This window comes from Typopeltis vanoorti, chromosome 7 (genome assembly GCF_054136105.1).
Source record: "Typopeltis vanoorti isolate ZY-2024b chromosome 7, IOZ_Tvanoo_1.0, whole genome shotgun sequence".
Taxonomy (NCBI): domain Eukaryota; kingdom Metazoa; phylum Arthropoda; class Arachnida; order Uropygi; family Thelyphonidae; genus Typopeltis; species Typopeltis vanoorti.
In genome coordinates, this window is record NC_143555.1 from 141,055,576 (window position 1) to 141,080,256 (window position 24,681).

At 38.6% G+C, this 24,681-nt stretch overlaps 1 protein-coding gene across 1 annotated transcript in view; it reads left to right on the forward strand.

The window, feature by feature from the left end:
• LOC150105132 (protein O-mannosyl-transferase Tmtc3-like) overlaps positions 1-24,681 on the forward strand; it is a 318,113-nt gene that overhangs the window by 254,190 nt on the left and 39,242 nt on the right. The window contains exon 13 of the mRNA XM_090395125.1: positions 16,568-16,641. Coding sequence (XP_090251251.1) covers positions 16,568-16,641 — 74 coding nt within the window. The remainder of the gene's footprint in view (positions 1-16,567; positions 16,642-24,681) is intronic.

Genomic DNA, 24,681 nt, shown 5'->3' on the forward strand with positions numbered 1-24,681 from the left:
TAATATCCTCTCAAAATTTTATATACCTCTATCATATCACCCCTCTTTCTCCTGTCTACCAGTGTCTGCAGGCCATGCACTCTCAATCTCTCCTCATAATCTGCATTCCATAATCCTGATATCATCTTCATACTCTTCTTTCTGCCTTTCCACATCTTCTTTATCCCCTACAAACCCAGGAACAATATATCTGCAAGCAGTAGTTCAGGTGAGATTGTATCAAGACCATGTAAAGAGGTATAATGACTTCCATATCCTTGCATGTCAATGTTTTTTTCAGCATTGCAATTAACCTTAGAGTTGTATTTGCAGTTTTTATAATGTGACCTTTTGAACATCAGTTTCCTGTCCACCACAACTCCAAGATCCTAACCTCATCAATTTGTTGTAATAAAATACCACCAAAATAATATACCATTGGAAATCTCATCATGTCGAAGTATATATCTTTACACTCACTAACATTGAATTGATAGCCATTATCATTTGTCCACTATTCCAGGTTATTCAAATCATTCTGTAAGTGCTGCATGTATCAGTAGCATTCCTGATTGCTGCACCTATCTTACAGCAAAAAATTGAAAATATCCAGTTAGGTACTTTCCAATATCATTAATATATAAATTGAACAACAATGGTCCTAGGACTGATCCATAGGATACACCTCTGTTCACCTTTAATCAGATAAATTCACACCCAACATATACTACTTAGCAAAGTGGTAAATCAGTACCACTTTGCTATCATAGTGTATCCATTCTCTTTATCCAACTTAGCCATAACATTATTATAAAATATGAGCAAATTGCTCAGACATGACTGCCCTTTAGTAAACCCATGCTGTTCCTTCCAACATATAGCTTGTCTGTCTACCCATTTCAATAAGAAAGTTCTTACCAACTTCTCCAAAATCTTCACAATCACTCCAGAGATACTGATAGGTCAATAGTTAGACACATCAATCTTTACACCCTTGTGCAATGGGAGTATATATATATTTTTCATTCCTATTGGATTTTTCCTGAGCTAAGATTTAAATTATACAAACATGCCTAGCCTGTTCAACTGAACATTCCTTTAGCTATGTTCCCAAAACTTCAAATTTTTATTGAGTGGTACTCCAAAATCCCATTCAACTTCTTCTAGTATAGTTCTAACAATGGAGTGTGCAATCTCCTGTTGGTAGATCTCAAATTTCAAGACTTTGCCTTTGAACATGAGCTGTTTGCTGCATTCACCAATCTCCAAACAGTGAAAATCACTCCTTCCTTCACCATCCTTTCCATGAAGCTTGACCATATGCAATCCAGCTATCCAAATAGTGAGGGTATCTTCCTAAATGGCCTTAATATTCACAACTCCAACTGGCTTCCCTTTTCCAACATGACTGAGAAGTGCTCTGGATTTAGATAAGTTATTTTGAAATAATTAATTGTATATGAGTGATTGTTTGAGTAAGAGCTGCTATAAAAGTTGTGCACTACTAGTATTATTAGTGTGTGGGATATTTTGCTTAAACTTGATTACAAATTCATTGTTTTTGGCCCTTAGAGTAGTAACCGGCAGAGGAAAGATGGCAGCAGCTTTGTCAGTGCATGACTTTAACTTAGACTTCAGTCGTTTCGTGAGGTGCGAGGTGTGCTACATGTATTCTTTTGATTACATAGATGGTTTGTGGATATTTAGGGCTAATGGAAGGAGGGTATGTGCAAAGTGTAAGCTAAACAAGGATTTGATGAGTGCTAATATCAATTTGATCATAGAAAGTGTTAGTAGCGAGAATGTCGCAGGAAGAATGAGTGCTTGGTCGAAAGAGAAGCATGGTGTGAAAGAAAGCCGAAAAATTGTTAAGAAAGCATTGAAAAAGAAAACGAGTGATTTGAAATCACTCGTTTTCTTTTTCGAACGAAAAAGAAAGCGAGGCAAATGTAGTGGAAGGAAACAAAATTGAGAGAACGAAAGAAACCGGAAATAGCATGACGAAAGGATCGAAAGTGGGAAAAATGGAAAGAATGAAAAGCGAAAGTTGGATGCATCATCATCATCATCATCATCATCATCAAATTCTTGCCATGTACCCTCAAGGGGGTGTACAGGGAAAGTTGGATGCATGGACCAAAAGTACAGAAACTCAAAAGGATGAATGAGAGTGAAAGTGTGAAGCAGGAGTCGGGAGTTCGAAAATTAGAAAGATTAAATGATAGAGAGAATGTGACACAAGATTCGAAAGTTGGATGAGACAAGAGATGAAATGGATGTGGAGTGAAATTAAGAAAATTTGGGTGAAAATGATTAAAAGAGATCCAGTAGGTACGAAAGAGTTAACAAAAGACGAGTGAGTGGCATTGTATGGCGACTCCATTACTAAAGGTGTGCTGGATGAGAGGATGCACAAGGTTTGTTTTCCAGGCCGTAAAATAAGTAGAGTGATTGAGGCATTGGATATGAGGAGGGAATGAGCAAAGGAGTTGATGGTTTTAATAGGTACGAATGACTTGACAGAGGACAGAGAGCACGTCAAAAGGATATCAGGAGGCTGCTTAGATGGATAAAAGAGAATAATGTGACAGGAAGGGTAGTAAGCGTGTTGCCTATGATTGTGGTGAGATGAGGTGTAGAGCAAGGATTATTATTATTTTTTTTATTATTATTCCGGGCAACTCCAAGGAGTCGACAGACTCATCGAAGGAGGCCCTAACATCATGTCAAGAACAACTATTTGACATTCACACAGTATCTATCATGCCTCACCTTGAACTCATTCATGGTCGTAGCACCCACAACAGACTCCGGTAGCTTATTCCACTCATTCACCACTCTCCAAGTAAAAACCCTAGCTCTAACACCCCTGCTACATTCTTGCCCAGCTTCCATGTATGGTCCCTAGTCCTCCCACCACCAGTCCTATTCTCAAAAATATCTTCTGGATTAATCTTATAGAAACCCTTCATTAATTTGAATGTCTCAATCACCCCTTTTCTGCCTATTGACCAATTTTTGCAACCCACAAATCTATAACCTGTTCTCATAAGGTTCATTCCACAGACCTTCTATCATCTTGGTCACTCGTCTCTGGATCCTCTCCACCTCCTCCCCATCAAGAAGAAACCCAGGCTCCCATATCTGGGCACAGTAGTCTAGATGGGGTCTTATCAAGGCTCGATACAGAGGAACAATAACTTGTTTGTCTCTGCTTGTTAAAGTATTTTTCAGAAGCCAAGTGATTTGATGAGCTGATTTAGCCACTTTTGCAATGTGCCCCCCCTAAACTTCAATTCCCTATCCACCAACACTCCCAAATCCCTGGCCTCATCAATCTCCTGGAGTATACAGTTCCACCAATGTGATATACTGCTGCTATTCTTTTCACCCCAAAATGCATAACCTTACACTTTGCCACATTAAATTGACATCCATTTTCCCTAGCCCAGTCCTCCAAACTGTCCAAATCATCCTGTAAAATTTTGACATCCTGTGCACTCACAATTGCTCTGCCCAACTTTGCATCATCAGCAAACAAGTGAACACTTCCTCTCAGATCCTTTCCTATATCATTGATGAACAAATTGAAAAGTAGTGGTCCAAGAACAGAGCCCTGCGGCACACCACTAGTCACAAGCCGTCTTTTGGATTCAACTCCTGAATAAACCACTCTCTGGTATCTCTCCATCAACCACCCTCCTATCCATCTCACCAACCCTATATCCATCCCCATCTGCTCCAGTTTACTGATTAGAGTTCCATGTGGTATCCTGTCAAAGACCTTTGCGAGGTCCAGTAGAATCAATGTAAACCGATTACCCTTATCCAGTTCAGCCGTCACTGTGTTATAAAACATGAGCAAGTTACTGAGGTATGATCTCTCTTCACAAAACCATGTTGTCCCCCATACAATATCCCATTTTCATCTATCCAATCCTGTATTCTTTTCTTGACTAATTTCTCCAAGATCTTGACAATGATTCCTGATATGCTGATCAGTCGGTAATTTACAACAGCAGTCTTGAAACCTCCTTTATGCAGTGAAACTATTTTACCCTCTTTCCACCCCTATGGTATTATGAATGGTATGTTGGCTGAAATGTGTAAGGAGAGGGGAGTACAGTTTGTTAATGAGTGGAACGAGTTTGAAGGACAAAGTGAACTGTATGGGAGCGATGGACTGCATTTGAGTGGTTATGGTGTGAGTCATTTGGAGACTGTTGCTGGAAGGTAGAGAAATGCATATAGAAAATGAATCAAGTGGGAAGCGATGTGAAAGCGCAGGAGAGTATGACAAGAGAGATTGAAGAGGTGATTATGAATGAGGAAGTAAGTGGCATGAGTATGGAAAATGAGAGAATGGGTGTGCAAGATGAACAGGGAAACAGGGAGGCTCAGGATGGACAGGGGAACACAGCTTGAGAAAGGTGGATGCTCCAAGAGGATGTGTAGACAGGAAAGGAATGGGATTACCTGGAATCAAGAGGAAACAGATGGAATTGAAGAGGGTTCTAAAATGAATAAGCAGAAAGGGAAATGGCCGCAGTCAAGCATGGAGAGATCACATCGAATGTGTGTTATCAGTGGAACTAGCTGTAGATCCAGGAATGAGCTACTGTGTTTATGTACAAATGCTAGAAGTGTAACAAACAAGGCAGATGAAATGGTTGCACTAATTGAGTCTGTTCACTCAAAAATTGTTGGAATAGGTGAAACATGGTTAGATGAGGATGACATCCTGATGGGAATAGAGATGGAAGTATATGATTTGTTTTGAGGAATAGAAGGGGTAAAAAGGGAGGGAGAGTGTGCTATTGACAATAGAGAAAGAGTTATGTCCATACAAAATAATGCAAAAGGGAAAGAGTACCAGTGGTTTTGAGGCAGTATGGTGTGAGATAGAGGCAAACGGAATGAAATTATTATTATTATTATTATTGTTACATCACACCTCCAGGGAGTCCAAAGACTCATCGAGAGAGGGCATCTACTCTACAACTCTTTGTCTCACTACTCCACCAACTTTCATCAACTAACACCAATGCCATCTACCGCCGACTACCACCATTAGTTCTTTCACAGACAATCATAAACATCCATGTCCACAGCGGGATTCGAACCCGCAGCCTTTTGGCTGGAGAGCAGATACGCTAACCACTTGGCCAACCAGGCCAGCTAAATACTTGGTAGGATGTTGTTATAGACCAGGAAATGTGGATGGTAGTGACTATGAAATGTATAATAAAATTAGCCAAGCAAATAAGAAAAGAGTGAACATTATGGGTGATTTTAATTATGGCAATATAGACTGGAATGATGAGATATCAACTGGAATAAAGAAAATGAGTTTCTTGAGTTTTTGAGGGATAACTACCTCAGATAGTATGTAACAGAGGGCATGCGAGGATTGAGGGTCTTGGATTTGATCATCTCATCAGAGGATGTAATTAGAAATGAGGTGTCAAATCATCCACCAATTGGTGAGAGTAACTATGAGGTGATTACCTGGATGGTTTCCAGCAGTGTGAGGACCTCTGTGAGAAAAGGGTATATGTGGAACAAGGGGGGTGATTATGAAGAGCTCAGGAGACAGCTTGCAGATGTAGCATGGAATGAGGAGTTAGCTGGAAAAGAGACCAATGCTTGGGGGATTTTCAAAAACTATCTAGTAGATGCAATGTCTAAATGCATTCCAAGGGCGAAAAGGTTAAATAAAGTAGGTGTGAAATGGATGAATAAAGAGATTAAGCATGTGATACAGAGAAAAAGGGCATTATAGAGGCAGCATAAGAGAAATGGAAATAACAAAATCCATGAGAACTACAAAGACCAGGGAAGGAGGGTGACTTGGTTGGTAAGGTAGCTAAAGAGAGGTATGAACAGCAGTTAGCTAATGAAGCCAAAAAGAATCCTAAGGAGTTCTTTTGATATGTAGCCAGCAAAAGAAAGAATGATTATGGAAGGATGGCATTGATTGTAGAAAATGGTATAAAGACAGCTGATGCAGAAGGTGTGGTGGAGATACTTAATGAGCAGTTCATAAAGGTCTTTCAATCTTGTGAATGTGACTTCATGGAGCAATTGAGAGCAGTTGATGATGGGGAAGAGAGACTGACTGTAAGTGAGCAAGAGGTATATGTGGAGTTGAACAAACTAGATGTAAATAATGCATTTTTGAAAATTATGGAGACAACTACCGTGTTTGAATAAAAACTTTAGTTTAATATAGCTAAAATCTACATTCGACGTTTCGACCTTTATGTCAAGGTCATCTTCTGGAGCATACAACTATACACAGAAAACAAGCTACACTACAATCAAACTGGTTTGTTAAAAGATACTGACCAACCGCTACAACAATTGTTGTCCTGACCTCTGGTGAAAAAAAAAAAAAAAAAAATTATACATCAATGCTAGAGTCCTATTATTAGTGTTATCTGTTGGTTGTAGAAATACATTGGGCGCAACAACAAGTCTCTATCTATCTATCTATCTATCTATATATATATATATATATATATATATATATATATATATATATATATATATATACACACACATATATATATGTATGTATATATATATTAACATCATGATTATACCTGTACATTCCAGCCAATTGGTATGGAATGGTTTCTAATACTAGTTGAAGATTGGCTAGAGTCCTGACTTATGCTGGATCTTATATATTAAGTAGGCTGAATGTGTGCTATCCAGATCTTTGGAATTTTCATGCCATCTTTGTTGTTGATATTTGGTTTTAAGTTTAGTGGGTCCTCTAAGGATCCTCTCCTCCAATTAGGACATCCTGGAGTCTATTGCATCTGCTGCACCTGTAACTTACCGTACATTGGTGAAACAGGACGGACAATCTCTATACGTAAGATAGAACACATTAGACACATTAAATATAACCATTATGGTGAAGCAGGCCTCTCAGACCACGCGCTCAACACCTTACACCAAATCAACTGGAAAAGCACCCGCTCTTTACACCACACAAAAACCTGGTATGAAAGGAAATTTAAGGAAGCCTGCGAAATCCTGATAACCCACCCAAATATCAACAACAAAGATGGCATGAAAATTCCAAGGATCTGGTTGGCACACATTCAGCCTACCTAATATATAAGATCCAGCATAAGTCAGGACTCTAGCCAATCTTCAACTAGTATTAGAAACCATTCCATACCATTTGGCTGGAATGTACAGGTATAATCATGATGCTAATATATAGATAGATAGATACTTGTTGCTCCCAATGTATTTCTACAACCAACAGATAACACTAATAATAGGACTCTAGCATTGATGTATAATTTTTTTTTTTTTTTAACCAGAGGTTAGGCCAACAATTGTTGTAGTGGTTAGTCTGTATCTTTAACAAACCAGTTTGATTGTAGCTTGTTTTCTGTGTATAGTTGTATGCTCCAGAAGATGACCATGACATAAAGGTCTAAACGTCGAATGTATATTTTAGTTATATTAAACTAAAGTTTTTATTCAAACATGGTAGTTGTCTCCATAATTTTCAAAAATGCATTTGGATCACTGTGTAAGCTTAAAAGAAAGGATTTAGATGTAAATAAGGCTGTGGGACTTGATAATATATCACCACGTGTTCTGAAGGAATGTGCCAGGGAGTTTACACCAGCCTTGACATATTTTTTAATATGAGTCTTGCACTCGGTCAAGTTCCTAAGGAGTGGAAGGTGGGCAAGATTGTGTAAATTCATAAAGGAGGTGATAGAACTCAAGCATCAAACTATAGGCCTATCTGTGTGTCAGGTGTTGTAGTTAATTGTTGGAGAAGCTGGTGAGAACTAGGATCAATTGGGTTGACAACAATAGTATTATCTTTGATGGACAGCATGGATTTGCTAAAGAGAGGTCATGTTTTAGTAATATTTACTTACTTATTACAATAAGGTGACTGCTTCCATGGACAGAGGAGAAGGATACACAATAATATACTTAGATTTTGGAAAGGCTTTTGATAGATTACCGCATGATAAGTTGATAGTCAAACTGGAGTGGATGGGGATGGATATTAGATTGTCGCATTGGATTCGAGACTGACTATCTGATAGGTATCAACAAGTTGTGTATGGGGGAGTGATATCCAGGAAAAGGAAAAAAAAGTTACTAGTGGTGTGCCTCGGGGGTTTGTTTTAGGGCCATTGCTGTTTAACTTGTATATTAATGATATTGGTGAAGATTTGAATTTGGATGGAGATATTCAGTTGTTTGCAGAGATGATGCAAAGTTTGGATGAACCATGAAGAGTAGTGAAGATGTTGTGGCCTTACAAGAAGACTTGAATAAATTGAGTGATTGGGCATGGGAATGGGTGTGTGTGTGTTCAATGTTGCAAAATATAAGGTTTAAAATTTGGAAAACAAAAATGGGATGTAGAATTTATGCTTGGTGAGAATATACGAGGTGGTATCAAAATGTTTCGAGATTAGCTCTATTTACAAGAAATTACTTTATTTATCTATGTTTACACACTATCACCTTCAAAATAGTCCCCTTATATCAATACAGCGCTCCCAGTGTTCTTGCCACTTCTGGAATGTGTCCTGGAAATCTTCTTTTCGAAATGTCAAGCACCTTCTGCGATTTGTGCTGGATCTCTGCAATGGTGTCAAAATGGTGACCTTTGAGTTGGATCTTAATCTTTGGGAAGAGGGCAAAGTCTGCAGGAGCCAAATCTGGTGAGTAGGGTGGATGCGGAAGTGAGATCATGCGTTTCTGGCGAGAAACTCACGTGTGAGGAGAGCTCGGTGAGTGGGTGCATTGTTGTTGTGGAGCATCCAGTTTTTTGCATGCAACAGATCTGGTCGCTTTTGCGTTACAAACCTAGTCTCGAAACTTTTTGATACTACTTCGTATTGTTGGAGGTGGAGGAAATAAGAGATCTGGTGGGTGATAGTGGATAAGGATCTGAAATTTAGGGGACACATAGTCAAAATTGTGAAGAGGCTTCTGGAAATGATGCGGAGAGGGTCCAAAGGCGACCGACTAAGGTAGTTTCTAACCTCTGGAATGTCCGCATCATTTCCAGAAGCCTCTTCACAATTTTGACTATGTGTCCCCTAAATTTCAGATCCTTATCCAATAAATTGAGTGATTGGGCATGGGAATGGGTGTGTGTGTGTTCAATGTTGCAAAATATAAGGTTTAAAATTTGGAAAACAAAAATGGGATGTAGAATTTATGCTTAAATCACCTCCTCCTGTCCACCAGACTCTGCAACTTGCAGAGTCTGGTGGACAGGAGGAGGAGAGATATAATAGAGACCTACAAGTTATTAAGGGATTGTTATAGGATCAATGCTGGAGAGGTCCTACAGAAAATAGTGGGAGATCAGGGGAGAACCAGAGGTCATCCCTGGAAGCTGTATAAGGAAAGTGTGAGTATGGGAGTGAGAAGCATGTTTTTTTCATGCAGAGTTGTGAATGATTGGAATGCCTTGCCTGAGAGTGTGGTGTCTGCAGAGAATTTGAGCATGTTTAAAGCACGATATGATGAGCTGTATGTTTGATAAAAGGACCTCCTGGATGAGTCTTTGACACCATGGGGTCTTGGGTAATAATATTAATAATAATAATAATAATAAACTGTGACCTAATGCAAATTATACGTCTATCTACCTGTATTCTTGATAACTCTTTTCAGTCTCCCAATACTCTTGATTTCTTTTTTACCAATATATTCTTACAGATACACTGTAGAGATCACCTCTCCTCTTGGTAACTTAGATCACAATCTTGTGCAAGTTTCCTTTCTCACAGAATGCCCTTCCTCCAACTGCTTTCAAATGTATCCTTTTGCACTACAAAGATACTAGGTGGACAATCTCCAGAATTTCTACTACTACTTTTCATGGTTTGATTATCACTTCTGCTCCTCTGACTGAAGTAATGCTTGGAGCAAGTCACAGAAATTATCTCTGGCATGAAGGCTTTCATTCCCCATTCTATCCTAAATTCTCATTCACTTTCCAATTTCTAGTGTTCCAGAGCAGTTGGAAAACAAAAAACAGCTTACTGCAGGTGGTTTGTATCAAGAAGCCCAGCTTCATATGGAGCTTATGCTGAAGCACATGCAATAAATCCAAAACAGTCATCCAAATCTGTATCTGACTTCTAAAGACCAACAACAGAAAACTTGCCATACATGTTTCCACCTTTCTCTCATGGATGTGGCATGACTAAGGTAAATTGCCTTTGTCTTGGAATCTGAGCTCCATATGTCCTTTGTTATGTTTCAGCAAAAGACATCTGAAGAATAAATATTAAACATCTTGAGCACTAAAAGTCTTCTGGTCCTGATGGCATCTCTACAGTTATACTCAAATAATATATACTATTATTTGAGTATAATATATAATATAATATAATATATAATATATACATCTCTACAGTTATACTCAAATAATATATACTATTATTTGAGTATAATATATAATATAATATAATATATAATATATAATATATACATCTCTACAGTTATACTCAAATAATAACATTATGCTCCAAAATACTTGTCTCCTGTATCATTTCTACAGTCTTCTGTACTTAGCTGGTAATTATTCCAATGGAATAGACTGGAATCATATATCCAGCCTATTCCAAAAAAAAGAGAGATAGAAGTAGTGTACCATCAGTCTACTGACCAAATGCTATCACCTCAATCCTGTCCTAAATATAACAGAGAAAGTCATCATAGTGAGCTTCTCTACCTAGAGGCCCACCAGTTTTCTTTCTTATTTTTTTTTAATGTTGGTCCCATCCATGAAAGGCTTATTTGTAAACCTATAGTACCTTCATACCATGAGCAGGCTAAGAATTATTTTTTTTTCCATTTTGTATATTTTGTACTTATATTCACCAATTCCAGAAACCCTGCTCTAGTGACCAAACATGGAACTTTTACAAGCCACTTGAGGCTTCCAATAAGCAGGGCAGTGGTCTCACACTGTGCTTTGAAAATCTTCCACTAAAGACAATCACAACCTCCATGCCCATAGCAGGATTCAAACCCGCAGTCTATTGATTGGAGAGCAGATACACTAAGCACTCGACCAACCAGGCCAGGATTCAATGATTGCCATTAATCAATGGCCACCAGTATCCTCCATGCAAGATTCATCGTCTACCTTGTGGCCTACATCGCTCACCACTCGGCACTTGCCATGAAAAGATTTGGAGGAACATGTGCTGACACTCTTAACATTTCCAGAGTTTTTTATTGCATCTAGCATCAAGGCCTGCTAAGCAAATTGCTATCTTTTGGAATGCCTGCCACTCTTTGCAATTGATTGGGTAGTCAGCTTTCTCTCTGGTCATACATTGCATGTCATGGTGGATTGCTACCTCTCTTAGAATTTCTCCACCAGTATGTAAGTGCCTCAATGCCCCATACCTCTTGTTCTCCTATATGTAAATGACCTACTCTCAATTACCACTAATTCTTTTCATAATTTTGCTCACAATACTATCTATTCATCCTACTTATTTGACAAGCCATGCAGTGCTCAGACATCCCCTGCTTTAAAATCATCTTCAACCAGTGTCTTAAACATTGATCCCTATACCATTCTTCAATGGGCAAAGACAATCCGGTCATCTTTATTATTATTATTCAGGCCTCCATGGAGTCAAAAGACTCAACGTGGGAGGTCCTTTCTAATAAACACAAGTCTATCGAGACTCATCGAGAGATTTCTTAGGTCCCCCCCCCCCTAAGAAACACAAAGTCTATCATACCACTCCTTAAACTCATTGACCGTTCTCGTTCTCACCACTCCATCAGGCAATGCATTCCATGGTTCAACCACTCTCCATGCAAAGAAACCACTCCTCACCCTCTTGCTCACAGTTTCCTTTCATAAATTCCACGGCTGGCCTCTTGTCATCACTCCTTCCCGCTGTTCAACCAAGCAAAAGAACTCCCCCAGTGTCAAACCTGTAACCACCTTTCAACAGTTTAAAAGTCTCAATCATATCACCCCCTCCTTCTTCTATCCACCAAACTCCGGTCCACATTCCCTCAGCCAACATCTTTGTTATCTGCCTTTGTACCCTTTCCCCAGTTAATTTATCCATTTCAAATCCTGGGGACCAGATCTGAGAACAACAGTCTAAGTGTGGTCAGATCAGAGTCTTATACAACGGAATGATAACCATTTCATCTCTGCAGGTCAGCGTCCTTCTCATTATTGCAGCAATCCTCTGTGTTACCTTCACTACCCTTGCAGTATGTCCCATAAATTTCAGGTTTCTATCAATCATCAACCCTAGATCTTTTGTCTCCCCTACTTCCTCCAGTTTAACTCCTCCCATAGAGTATGCAGCGTCCCATCGATGTGTCCAAAACCTCAAGACCTTACAGTTTGATGCATTAAACCGAAACCCCCATTCATTTGCCCATCTATCTAGCTTATTCAAATCCTCTTGAAGGTTTATTAGTAATGGTGCACATCTGCACTATTACTAATAACCCTTCCCAGCTTCGCATCATCCGCAAACAACCAAATATCCCCTTGCAATCCACGGACAATGTCATTGACATAAAGGTTAAACAATATAAGTCCCAGTACTGAGCCCTGTGGAACCCCACTTGTAACCTTCTGCCTCTTTGATATTGCTCCACCATGCACAAACTCTCTGATACTTATCGGACAGCCAATCCTGAATCCAGTTGACCAATCTGACATCCAGACCCATGTGCTGTAACTTAATTATCAGCTTATCATGTGGCACCTTGTCAAATGCCTTTGCCAAGTCTAGGAAAATGGCAGTATGTGCCTTTCCCTCATCTAATGCTCTTGTAACTTTATCATAAAAGGCTAGCATATTGCTAAAACAAGAGCTTCCCTTCACAAATCCATATTGACTCTCACAGATAACATTACCCTCATCTGCCCAATGCTGTATACAGTCCCTCACTACTTTCTCCAAGATCTTAACAACTACTGATGACACACAAACTGGCCTATAATTAGACACTTCCAGTCTGCTACCGCCCTTATGTAATGGCACTATCTTACCTTCCTTCCATTCCATGAGCACCTATCCCGCAGCCAGACTTTCATTGAAAAGTCAGGTCAAAGCACATTCTCTCAAAACTCATGGTGAAATACCATCCAGTCCCACATCTTTACTAACATCCAAAGTACTCAGTAAGTGGAACACACTCTCCTCCTGCACCTCTAACCTCGAACCTGCCCTGTAGTATTCAAATTGACTCTTCCAGGATGAAATACTCCAATAAAATGTTCATTGAACAAATCCACTATGTCCTCTGCTTCAGTCACTCTATTACCATTTTTATCCCACAAAAAAGCTTGGGGAGTGGGTGCAATTACTGTGAAAGCGCCAGAAAAAATTACGTGTACTAATCATTCTTCCACAGTCATTTCTCCTCCTACTGGCCACATAGCTAAAAATTTCTCTAGGATTTTCCTTGGATCTAAAGGCCAATCTTTTCTCATATTCCACTTTCGCCTTCCTTACCATACTAGTCACTCTCCTGGCCTGTGTCTTATATTCTTCGTGCATCTTCTCTTCACCTGTCTCCTTATATCTCTTCCATTGTCTCTTTTTCGCTGCAATTCCTGTTTAATATTTTTGTCATCCACTTTACTCCAAATTGTGTCCTCTTCTTCACTCGTGGAATAGAGCTTACCATTGCTGCTAACAAATATTCCTTTACAATTTCCCAAGCACTAATGATATCCCGGCCTTCCAATTCCTCCCTCCACGAAACTTCCCCAAGTTGACATTTAAGACTATGATAATCACCTCCACAGGGCTCGGCGTTACATGATGTCGGTAATGCCAACAAAATGCACTCCTGATTTTTCTCTTGATCTTGAAAAAGGGATCTCAGCTCACCAACCCTTCAGTAATACACAGATCACCAGACAGGATCAGATCGCTCTCTCCACTTGGACTAACATTTACCACCATCCTCTCCTAGCATAAACACATCACATCATTGACTTCCTCAGCATCTAAAAAACTAGGCATCTTTCATTGAAGATGTTTTTCATCCACCTAGCTACTAACTTTATATAAATCCCAAATCTGCTCATTCTTAAAATGCTACTCACATATTTGGGATAGTGAACCTAAAAATTCTCACTCCTCCATTGGAGAAAAATTCAACTCATAGATGATCTCTTCCTTACAGACTACATCATCCTCTATCTCACAGTACTGTGTCTGTTCTACGGGTACTTATCTGCTTACCATCCCTTTTCAGTGCAACAGTAACAACAAACTTGCATCTCCTCTTCCTCTTTTATTACATCTACCACTGTCCTCTGGAACAGGATATAAATGTTAAACAGCAATAGTCCTAGTTCTGAGTCCTGCAGAATCCCAATTGTGACCTTCCTTGTCCTTCATAGTACTCACTGTACAGAACTTGCTGATATCAATCTATCTATGTCATTAACCTGATATTTAACCATGTGTTGCAACTTAAACATCAACTTATCATGTACCAACCTGCCACATACTTTTTCAAAATAAAAAAGCAGTATATGCCTTTTCCTCATTTATTTTTCTTGTTATTGAAACAAAACTGAAGGCAAAAAGATTATTGTTATTATTATTATTCGTGACACCTCCAAGGAGTCCGAAGACTCATCGCGGGAAGACACCTACAACTCTCTCAACTACTACACCGAACCTCTACTACGAATCATCTCCATCAACGCCATCTACCGCCCACCTCTACCACAACTAGTATTTTTTGTCTGTAAATTGCGTGTGTTTTGAAGGGCCGATTTGTCTGTATGCGGGATGAAAAACCCAAGTTTCCGGGAGAAAAAACCCTGCTACCTCCGTATGAGATTGGCTAACTCACCTTCGATTGAAATCGTCCAGATAAAGATTCCTCCCCATCGCGACGAGAATCGAACTTAGGCCTATTCCAATTGAAGGGCGTAATGTACCGTCGCTCTTCCAATTGCGCTACGGAGGCTGTTAACCATAATCTCTGATTAGGTTGTAAGTTAGCAGTTAGAAATGAAGGAGGTATAGGAAGGTAGTTTAATGTAAAATCAAGTGTAATACAAAGATGTACCATCTCCATTATATTTCGTCATCTATATTGATCACTTTATGAAGAAAATTGGTATCAAACCTGATATCAGAATTTACAATATTCAGCTTTGCTCTTTACTTTGTGCAAATGATGTTATACTCCTAAAGAAATCCAGCACCACTCTTAAGAATTCTTTGACTAGATTAATTGTTGTAAAAAATTCGTTATGAAAATCAGCAATAAAAAGATCCCAAAACATGAAAATACACAGAAGCATGGAAACATCACCTGCATTCTCAGTTGGGAATCTATAGAACAAGTAAAACATTTCAGCAATTCAGGCACAACTTTTAGGAAGATAACAAATTAAATATAAAAATAGACAACCTGATAACCCAAGCTGATATGGTCATGAATCAAATGAATAAATTTATATGGAAAAAGAGAAAAATTTAATCAGAACACTAACTAACTAACTGTATATGAGAAAGGGTTCAAAATCAATTTTGACTGATAGATCTGAGAGCTGGGTTAGAAATAAAACAGTTCATCAAAACTAGAGACAATGGATATAAGAGTTCTGAGAAAAATTAGGAGCGTGAACTGATGGCATCAGTGGCAGAATCATACTGAAAATGAAGATATTAGGAAGGAATACGGCATTGTTAGCATTCAGGAATGTGTGAACATAGCTATCTCATGAGTCATGATACACTTAAACAGAATGGCAGAGTAAATATTAGTAAAACAAGTGTTTGCTGCCAGAATGGCAGAGAATGAACCAGAGAAAATTCAAGACCTAGGTGGTTTGATGCAATTATAAGTGCCCTAGAAGAGCAAAATAGCTGACATCATTGGAGTCTTGACAAATAGCAGATCAGTTTGGAGGAAAAATTGTTGACAGTAGGTTAATAATAAAGTAAACTTCATTATGTAGTACTGTCATTGTATCCTTTATATACCTTGAGGGGCTGCACATTAGGAATTTGACAGTGATGATTAATTCCAATGCACATTAATAAGTTTACAGTAATAATGCCACTTCCATCTATGCCTTTCCCAGTTCTAGTTGGAATTGGTATGTTTGTGACCTGGTTGATAGAATAAGGTACTGTATATGGTATTTTGTCTGTTGGTGTGCTCATATTTATTGAGCCTGTTTGTATCAAAACCAAATTCTGGGGAAAAATTCTTCCACCCTCTGTAATTGTAAGAATGACAACTAATCTTATAGTTGAAAAGTTCTTATAATGTTTCTCTTATGTTGAAATGGTAATCAAATCCTGGTCTTTCCACTGAAAGGGAACTGACTAATTGATGAACTGTAGATGCTCTAGTAAATAACATTATTATGTTACTTCCAGTAAACTGACTTGTACTTCTTTAATGTCATACAGAGAAATGAATGTTTTTCTATACTATTGCTGTTATTTAATTTGAAAATGCATTGAAACTACTACTTTTTGCAAATTTATTGACACTTTTGTTTATAATAAAATCTTTTTTTTTTCTTTGACAACAGCAATCCTTGGTCAATTTTGCCATTCTCTCTCAGGAAACTGGAAATGCAGAATTAAGAAAACTAGCATACCAGAGGTAAGATGCATATTTTTTTATACAAAGGAAAAAAAAATCTAGGACATAGCAAAATCAACATGAATTGCTTATATAGCTTATAATCACATATAACTTCCTTAGTGATTTTGTTATTATTATTATTACTATTACCCCAAGCCCTCATGGAGTCAAAGACTCATCTGGGAGGTCCTTTTATCACACACACACACAGCTCATCATACCATGCCTTGAACACATTCAAACTCTTTGCAGACACCACCAGTGATGCACTCAGGATTTAATCTTGGAGTGGGCCGGGCGCTCAGGATTTAACCTTGGGGGGGGGGGGGGTTCCGAGTTGAGTAGTCGATTTTCGAATACACACTACGCATCGCATACGACCTATGACTGAGCATCTGCAGTGATCGCTAATTCATAAGTAGTATAGACATAGAAGACACGACACAACATAAATTTAAAAAAAAAAAGAATTTTAATTAGGAAAAGATTTTTGGAAAATGTTCTAGTGTTATTTCCTTTTCTTTGGGGGGTGCCCGGGCCCCTTGCCCCCCCCCCCCCCTCTGGGTGCGCCACTGGACACCACACTCTCGGGCAAGGCATTTCAATCACTCACAACTCTGAATGAAAAAACCTGCCTCTCACTCCCCTACTCACACCCTCTTTATACAGTTTCCAGGGATGACCTCTGGTTCTCCCCTGATCTTCCACTATTCTCTATAGAACTTCTCCACCATTGATCCTATAACAACCCCTTACCAACTTGTAGGTCTCTATCATATCTCCCCTCTTCCTTCTCTCCACTAGACTCTGCAAATTACATATTTTCAATCTTTCCTCATACTCGACATTCCAGAGCTCAGAAACTACCTTAGTCAGTCGCCTTTGGACCCTTTCCAACATCTCTTCATCCTTCTGAAAACCAGGTGACCAAATCTGGGCACAATAGTCCATGTGTGGCCTAATCAAAGCCTTATACAATGGAACAAGAATCTCCCTACTTCTACACATCAATGTTCTCCGCATCATTCCCAGAAGCCTTTGTGTTGTCTTCACAATTTTGGCTATGTGTCCCCTAAATTTTAGATCCTTATCCACTATCACCCCCAGATCTCTTATTTCCTCTACTTCCAACAAAATATTCTCACCAAGCATAAATTCTGCATCCCATCTTTGTTTTCCAAATTTTAAAACCTTACATTTTGCAATATTGAACTCACATCTCCATTTCCGTGCCCAATCACTCAATTTATTCAAGTCTTCTTGTAAGGCCACAACATCTTCACTACTCTTCATAGTTCATCCAAACTTTGCATCATCTCTGCAAACAACTGAATATCTCCATCCAAATCTTAACCTATTTTGTTAATATACAAGTTAAACAATAATGGTCCCATAACAGAAAGTCACTAGTGGAGTGCCCTGAGGCACTCCACTAGTGACTTTCCTTTTCCTGGATATCACTCCACCATACACAACTTGTTGATACCTATCAGATAGCCAGTCTCCAATCCAATGCACTAATCTAATATCCAACCCCATCTGCTCTAGTTTGACTATCAATTTATCATGAGGTAATCAAAAGTCTATCAAAAGCCTTTGCGAAATCCAAGTATATTACTGTGTATCCTTTTCCTCTGTCCAAGGAAGCAGTCACTTTATTGTAATAAGTAAGTAGATTACTAAAACATGACCTCCCTGTAGCAAATCCATGCTGTCCATTAAAGATAATACCATTGCTGTCAACTCAACTCTGGATCCTAGTTCTGACAAGCTTCTCCAACAACTTAACTACAACGTGTAAAAAAATATGTCAAGGCCGGCGTCAACTCCCTGGCACATTCCTTCAGAATACATGGTGATATATTATCAAGTCCCACAGCCTTATTTACATCAAGTTTGCTCAATTCCCCATACACCTCTTGCTCACTTACAGTCAGTCTCTCCTCCCCATTATCTACTACTCTCAATCCCTCCATGAAGTCACATTCACAAGATTGAAAGACCTTTATGAATTGCTCATTAAGTATCTCCACCACATTCTGCAACAGCTGTCTTTATACCATTTTCTCCTATCAATGTCATCCTTCCATAATCATTCTTTCTTTTGCTGGCTACATATTGAAAGTATTTCTTAGGTTTCTTTTTGGCTTCATTAGCTAACTGCTGTTCATACCTCCTTTTAGCTACCCTCACCAACCAAGTCATCCTCTTTGCCTGGTCTTTCTAGACCTCATGGAATAGGTTATTTCCACTTCTCTTATGCTGCCTCCACAATTCTCTCTTTCTCTGTATCACATGCTTAATCTCTTTATTCATCCATCTCATACCTACCTTATTTAACCTTCTCACCCTTGGAATACACTTAGAAATTGCATCTACTAAATAGTTTTTGACCCCCCCCCCAAGCTGCATTGATCTCTTTTCCAGCTAACTCCTCATTCCATGCTACACCCGCAAGCTGTCTCCTGAGCTCTTCATAATCATCCCCCTTGATCCACATATACCCTTTTCTCACAGAGGTCTCACACTGCTGGCAGCTACCCAGGTAATCACCTCATAATCACTCTGACCAATTATTGGATGATTTGACACCTCATTTATAATTACATCCTCTGATGAGATGACCAAATCCAAGACCCTCAATCCTAGCGTGCCCTCTGTTACATACTATCTGAGGTAGTTATCCCTCACCTCATTTTCTTTACTTCCAATTGCTATCTCACCATTCCAATCTATATTGCCATAATTAAAATCACCCATTATGATCAATCCTTTTCTTATTTGCTTGACTAATTTGATTATACAGTTCATTATCACCACCATCCACATTACCTGGTCTATAACAACATCTTACCAAGTATTTGATTCCACTCACCTCTATCTCACACCATACTGCCTCAAAACCACTGGCACTATTTCCCTCTTGCATCTCTACTTTGTATGGACATAACTCTTTCTCTATCATCAACAGCACTCCCTCTCCCTTTTTACCCTTCTATCCCCACAAAACACATCATACCCTTCCATCTCTATTCCTGTCAGGATGTCGTCCTCTTCCAACTATGTCTCACTTATTCCGACAATCTTTGGGTAAACTGACGCAATTAATGCAACCATTTCATCTGCCTTGTTTCTTATACTTCTAGCATTTGTATACAAACACAACAGCTCATTTCTGGATCTACAGCTAGTTCCACTGATACTACTCACTCGATGTGATCTCTCCATGTTCGACTGGGGCAATTTTCCTTTCTGCTTATTCATTTTAAAACCCTTTTCAATTCTAACTGTTTCCTGTTGATCCCAGGTCATCCCATTTCTTTCCTGTCCACACATGCTCTCACCTTCTCTCAGTGCATCCACCTTTCTCACGCTGTGTACCCCTGTCCACTCTGAGCATCGTCGTTTCCCTGCTCCTCTTGCACACCCATTCTCTCATTTTCTATACTCATACCACTCACTTCCTCATTCATCACCACCTCTTCAATCTCTCCTGTCTTACTCTCCTGCTTTTCCACATCACTTCCTGTTTGATCTGATTCATTCTCTTTCACTCTACTCACTTCTCTACCTTCCAGCAGCAGTCTCTCCAAGTGACTCACACCATAACCACTCAAAAGCAGTCCATCGCTCCCATACAGTTCACTTCTTCCTTCAAACTCATTCCACATATTAACAAACTGTACTCCCATCTCCGCAGACATTTCAGCCAGCATATCATTCATAATCCTTGCTCTCTGCCTCATCTCACCACAATCATACCTAGGCAACACATTGACTACCCTTCCTGTCACACTATTCTCTTTTATCCTTCTAAGCAGCCTCCCAACATCCATTCTGACTCTCTTTGTCCTCTGTCAAATCATTCATGCCGATTAAAACCATCAACTCCTTTGCTCACTCCCTCCTCATATTCAATGCCTCAATCACTCTATTCATTTTACCCTGGAAAACACATCTTGTGCATTCTATCATCCAGCTCACCTTTAATAATGGAGTCACCATATAACGCCACTCTCTCATCTTTCGTTAACTCTTTTATGCCATCATGATTAGTTTTAATAGTTTTTACCCGAATTTTCTTAATTTCATTCCAGATCCATTTCATCTCTTTCCTCATCCAATCCAATTCAACTTCCAAATCTCGCGTCACATTCTTTCTAATTTTCTGAGTCTCGACACTATCTTCTCACTTTCACTCTCATTCATCCTTCTGTGATTTCGTACTTTCGGTCCAACATGCATCCGACTTTCGCTATCATTGATTCTTTCAATTTTTTCCACTTTCGATGCCTGCATCATGCCATTTCCAATTTCATTCGTTCTCTCAATTTCGTTTTCCTTCTGCCACTCTCGCCTCACTTTCATCCTTTAACATCCGTTACAGTTTTTAAATCACTCGTTTTCTATTTTACTGATTTTTTAACATTCTTTTGCCTCTCTTTCACACCATCCTTCTCTTTCGAACGTGCACTCATTTTCCCCATGACATTCTCGCTACTAACACTTTCTGTCATCAATTTCATATTTGCATTCATCAATTCCTCATTCAGGTCACACTTCGCACACACACCCTCTTTCCATCCTTCCTAAACATCCACAAATCATTTATGTAATCGAAAGAATACATATAACACACCTCACACTTAATGAAATGACTGAAATCTAAGTTAAAGTCATTGAATGACAAAGCATTAGCCATGTTTAATCTACCGGTTAACACTCTAAAGTCTAATAATAACAACGAATTCGTAATTAAGTTTAAGCAAAACAAAATTCCCCACAATAATAATAATGGTAGCGCATAACTTTTACAGCAGCTCTCACTCAAACAAACACTCATATATACTTAATTATTCCAAGAATACTTATCTCAATCTGGAGCTTTTCTTACACACGTATTCCACGCTTGACTCACGAGCGCCCTCTTATTTGGTATTTAAGATTCATTCATAAGTTGGGGAATTGGTTATTGTTGAATTATTCGCAAAACCATGTATTACATGGCTTTGTGAATAATTCTGCATTACATTATTAGTTTGATCAGAAGTTCTTAAGATAAATGAAGTCATTAATATGATAAGTCAAACAATAATGTGGTGTGACTTTTTTTTTTTTTTCATTGATTGGTTTGTACAAGTTAAGCTTAATTTACATGTGTATAGTTGCTGGTGAAGACATGACAATCTAGGAGTTAGTTGTATTTTTACAACATATTAACTGCTTTTAATTAAATACTTTCTAGTGAAAGGTTTATAGATGTGACTTTAGTATATAAAGGTAAGAGACTTAAGGTACACAAAATAGTGCTGTCTGCCTGCAGTTTTTTCTTTTATGGCATATTTCTTGAAAACGTGTGTAAACATCCATTTATTATTCTCAAAGATATGATATATATATATATACACAGATTTAAAAATGATAATGGATTATATGTGCAAGGGTGAAGTGAACATTTCACATGGCCAAATTTCTATGCTATTAGTGCTGTGAAAAGTCTGAATGTTCAGATCTGTACAGAGGTTGCACATTAATACTTCCAATATTAATCTTCAGGAGAAGAGTAAACATGACTCAAATAACCAGGCCTTGTTACTTGCTGAGGTTCAACCAAAAAAAAAAAAAAAAAACAGCACAAAATTGCCACCAATGCAGAGTTTAGTATTGGTAAAAGTATCACAACAAAGTGAAGATACAGTAATAAAAATGGAGGAATCACAGATGGTGACAACATCTTTAGACAATTTGCTCCAAGATCTGATGTAAATCCCAGTGACAAATATGATGCCTATTCTTAATACTGTTAAGTTAGTCAAAACTCAACCAAATAACATAGAAGCAGAGCCATGTGGAGATAGCCAAATATTAGTTCCTTATTCTGTATCACCTGCATTATCTACTTCTTGTCAAGTTACACAAAGTATGATAAAAGATATTGAACCTGGTGTCTTACTATTATTACCTGGAACTACAGTTTTGTCTTTTGCCAGTCCTTCACATCAAGATAGTAGTAGTAGTTCCATGATGTCTTGGGATACATCGAGGCCTGCTGCTCTTGCGCCAAGCAATTTTATGATGCTCGGTGCAATATCTCATGTACTTTATGGTACATAATCAGGAGTTTTCACTACAAGATCAGAATGTTGTTCAGGAGAAGACATGAGTCAATTAATTATCCTTGGATGTCCTTTGTCACAATATCAGTGTGAGGTCTGCTGCAGATGCTGCACAACCAAAAGTAAACACAAGATGTAGTTGTTAATGAGGTGTTGGACACTGCTGCTGGTTGGTGAGAGTGATCATGAGGTATTTGTTTGCGAAGTGGTGAAACAAGAAAAGGTTACTGTGCCAAAAATGGATATATGTGAAAGTATAAAGCAGTTGATTATAAGAAGCTCTGTAGTCAGTTAGCATCAGTACGTTGGGTAGATTGAGCTGTGAGGAAAAGATGTTGACAACACATGGAAATTCACAAGCCAGTATCTGAACAAGCAGTGTATAACTGGATACCAAGGGTAAAGCAAGTAAACAGAGTAGGAGTGAAATCAAACGGGCTGTGCTAGAAAAGAAAATGCTATGGAGGAGATGCAAGACAGTGGTAGTGATTGGATCCATGAAAAGTATAAAGTGCTGACTAGAAAGGTGGCAAGCATAGTAAAGAAAGAAAAGGTGAAGTATGAGAGGAGATTGGCTGGCCAGGCTAAAGTTAACTCAAGGGAAGTTTTCTGCTATATGGCAAGCAAGAGAAAGAGTAATTATGACAGGTTGACACTAGTGGATAGTCATGGCAGTAGAATAACAGTGCAAAAGATATAGTGGAATTATTGAACAAGCACTTTATCAGCATATATCATACTGGTCTAAATGATGCAGTGCAATATATAGAAGAGAGGCAAGTATTAAGAGAATTGGAAGTGAAAGAAACAGAGGTGTATCAGATGTTGATTAGATTAGATGTTAATAAGGCTGTTGTAATGGATGACTTCACCATGTATTCTTAAGGAATGTGCACCACAGTTGGCTATGTCCTTGACCTGGTTATTTAATTTTTTTTTATGTGGTTACCACCCACGAAAGGTTATTACTAAATGTATAGTACATTTGTACCATGGATGGGCTAAGGATTTTTATCAGTTTTAGATATATTTTGTAATTTTTTTACATAGTTTGGAAACCCTGCTCTAGAGACTAAACATGGAACTTTTTTTGCCACTTCAGGCCTTCAATAAGCAGGGATGGTGGTCTCTTACTGGGTGATGAAATTCATCTTCCACCTAAAAACAATCGCAAACATCTATGTCCACAGCAAAATTCAAACCTGCAACCTGTTGGTTGGAGAGTGGGTATGCTGACCACTCAGCCAACTAGGCCAACTAATTAAAATCTTGCAGTGGATAGGGTTTCTAAGGAGTGGAAAGAAGGCAAAATATCACTACAAGCATGGTTCTAGGACAAGTTTCTAATTATAGCACAGTCTGTATAACTGCAGTTGTGGTCAAGGTGTTGGAGAGATGGTTAGGAATAGAATACAGGATTGGTTTCATGGACATAGCATTCTTTATGATGGTCAGCATGGATTTGTAAAGGGTAAGTCTTGTTTTATCAATCTACTTGTATTATATGATAGGGTAACGAGTGTGTTAGATAAAGGAGAATCATATACAGTGATATTCTTGGACTTTGCAAAAATGTTTGATAGATTACCACATGATAAGTTAGTGTACAAGTTGCAGAGGATGGGAATAGATCGTATATTGATTAGATGGATCAGAGATTGGCAGCGATGACAGCAGGTTGTGTATGATGGAACAGTGTTTCAAAAAAGGAGGATAACAAGTGGCATGCCCCAGGGTTCTGTCTTGGTTCCCTGATGTTTAACTTGTTTGTAAACAATATATCATGTGGACTGACTGGGGATCTTCAACTGTTTGCTGATGATGCAAAGTTCGGGAGAATTATAAGTAGCACTACTGATGTTAATTCCCTTCAGGAAGATTTGAATAGACTTATGACGTGGACAGAGGAGTGGAATTGTAGTTTTAATATTAATAAGTGCAA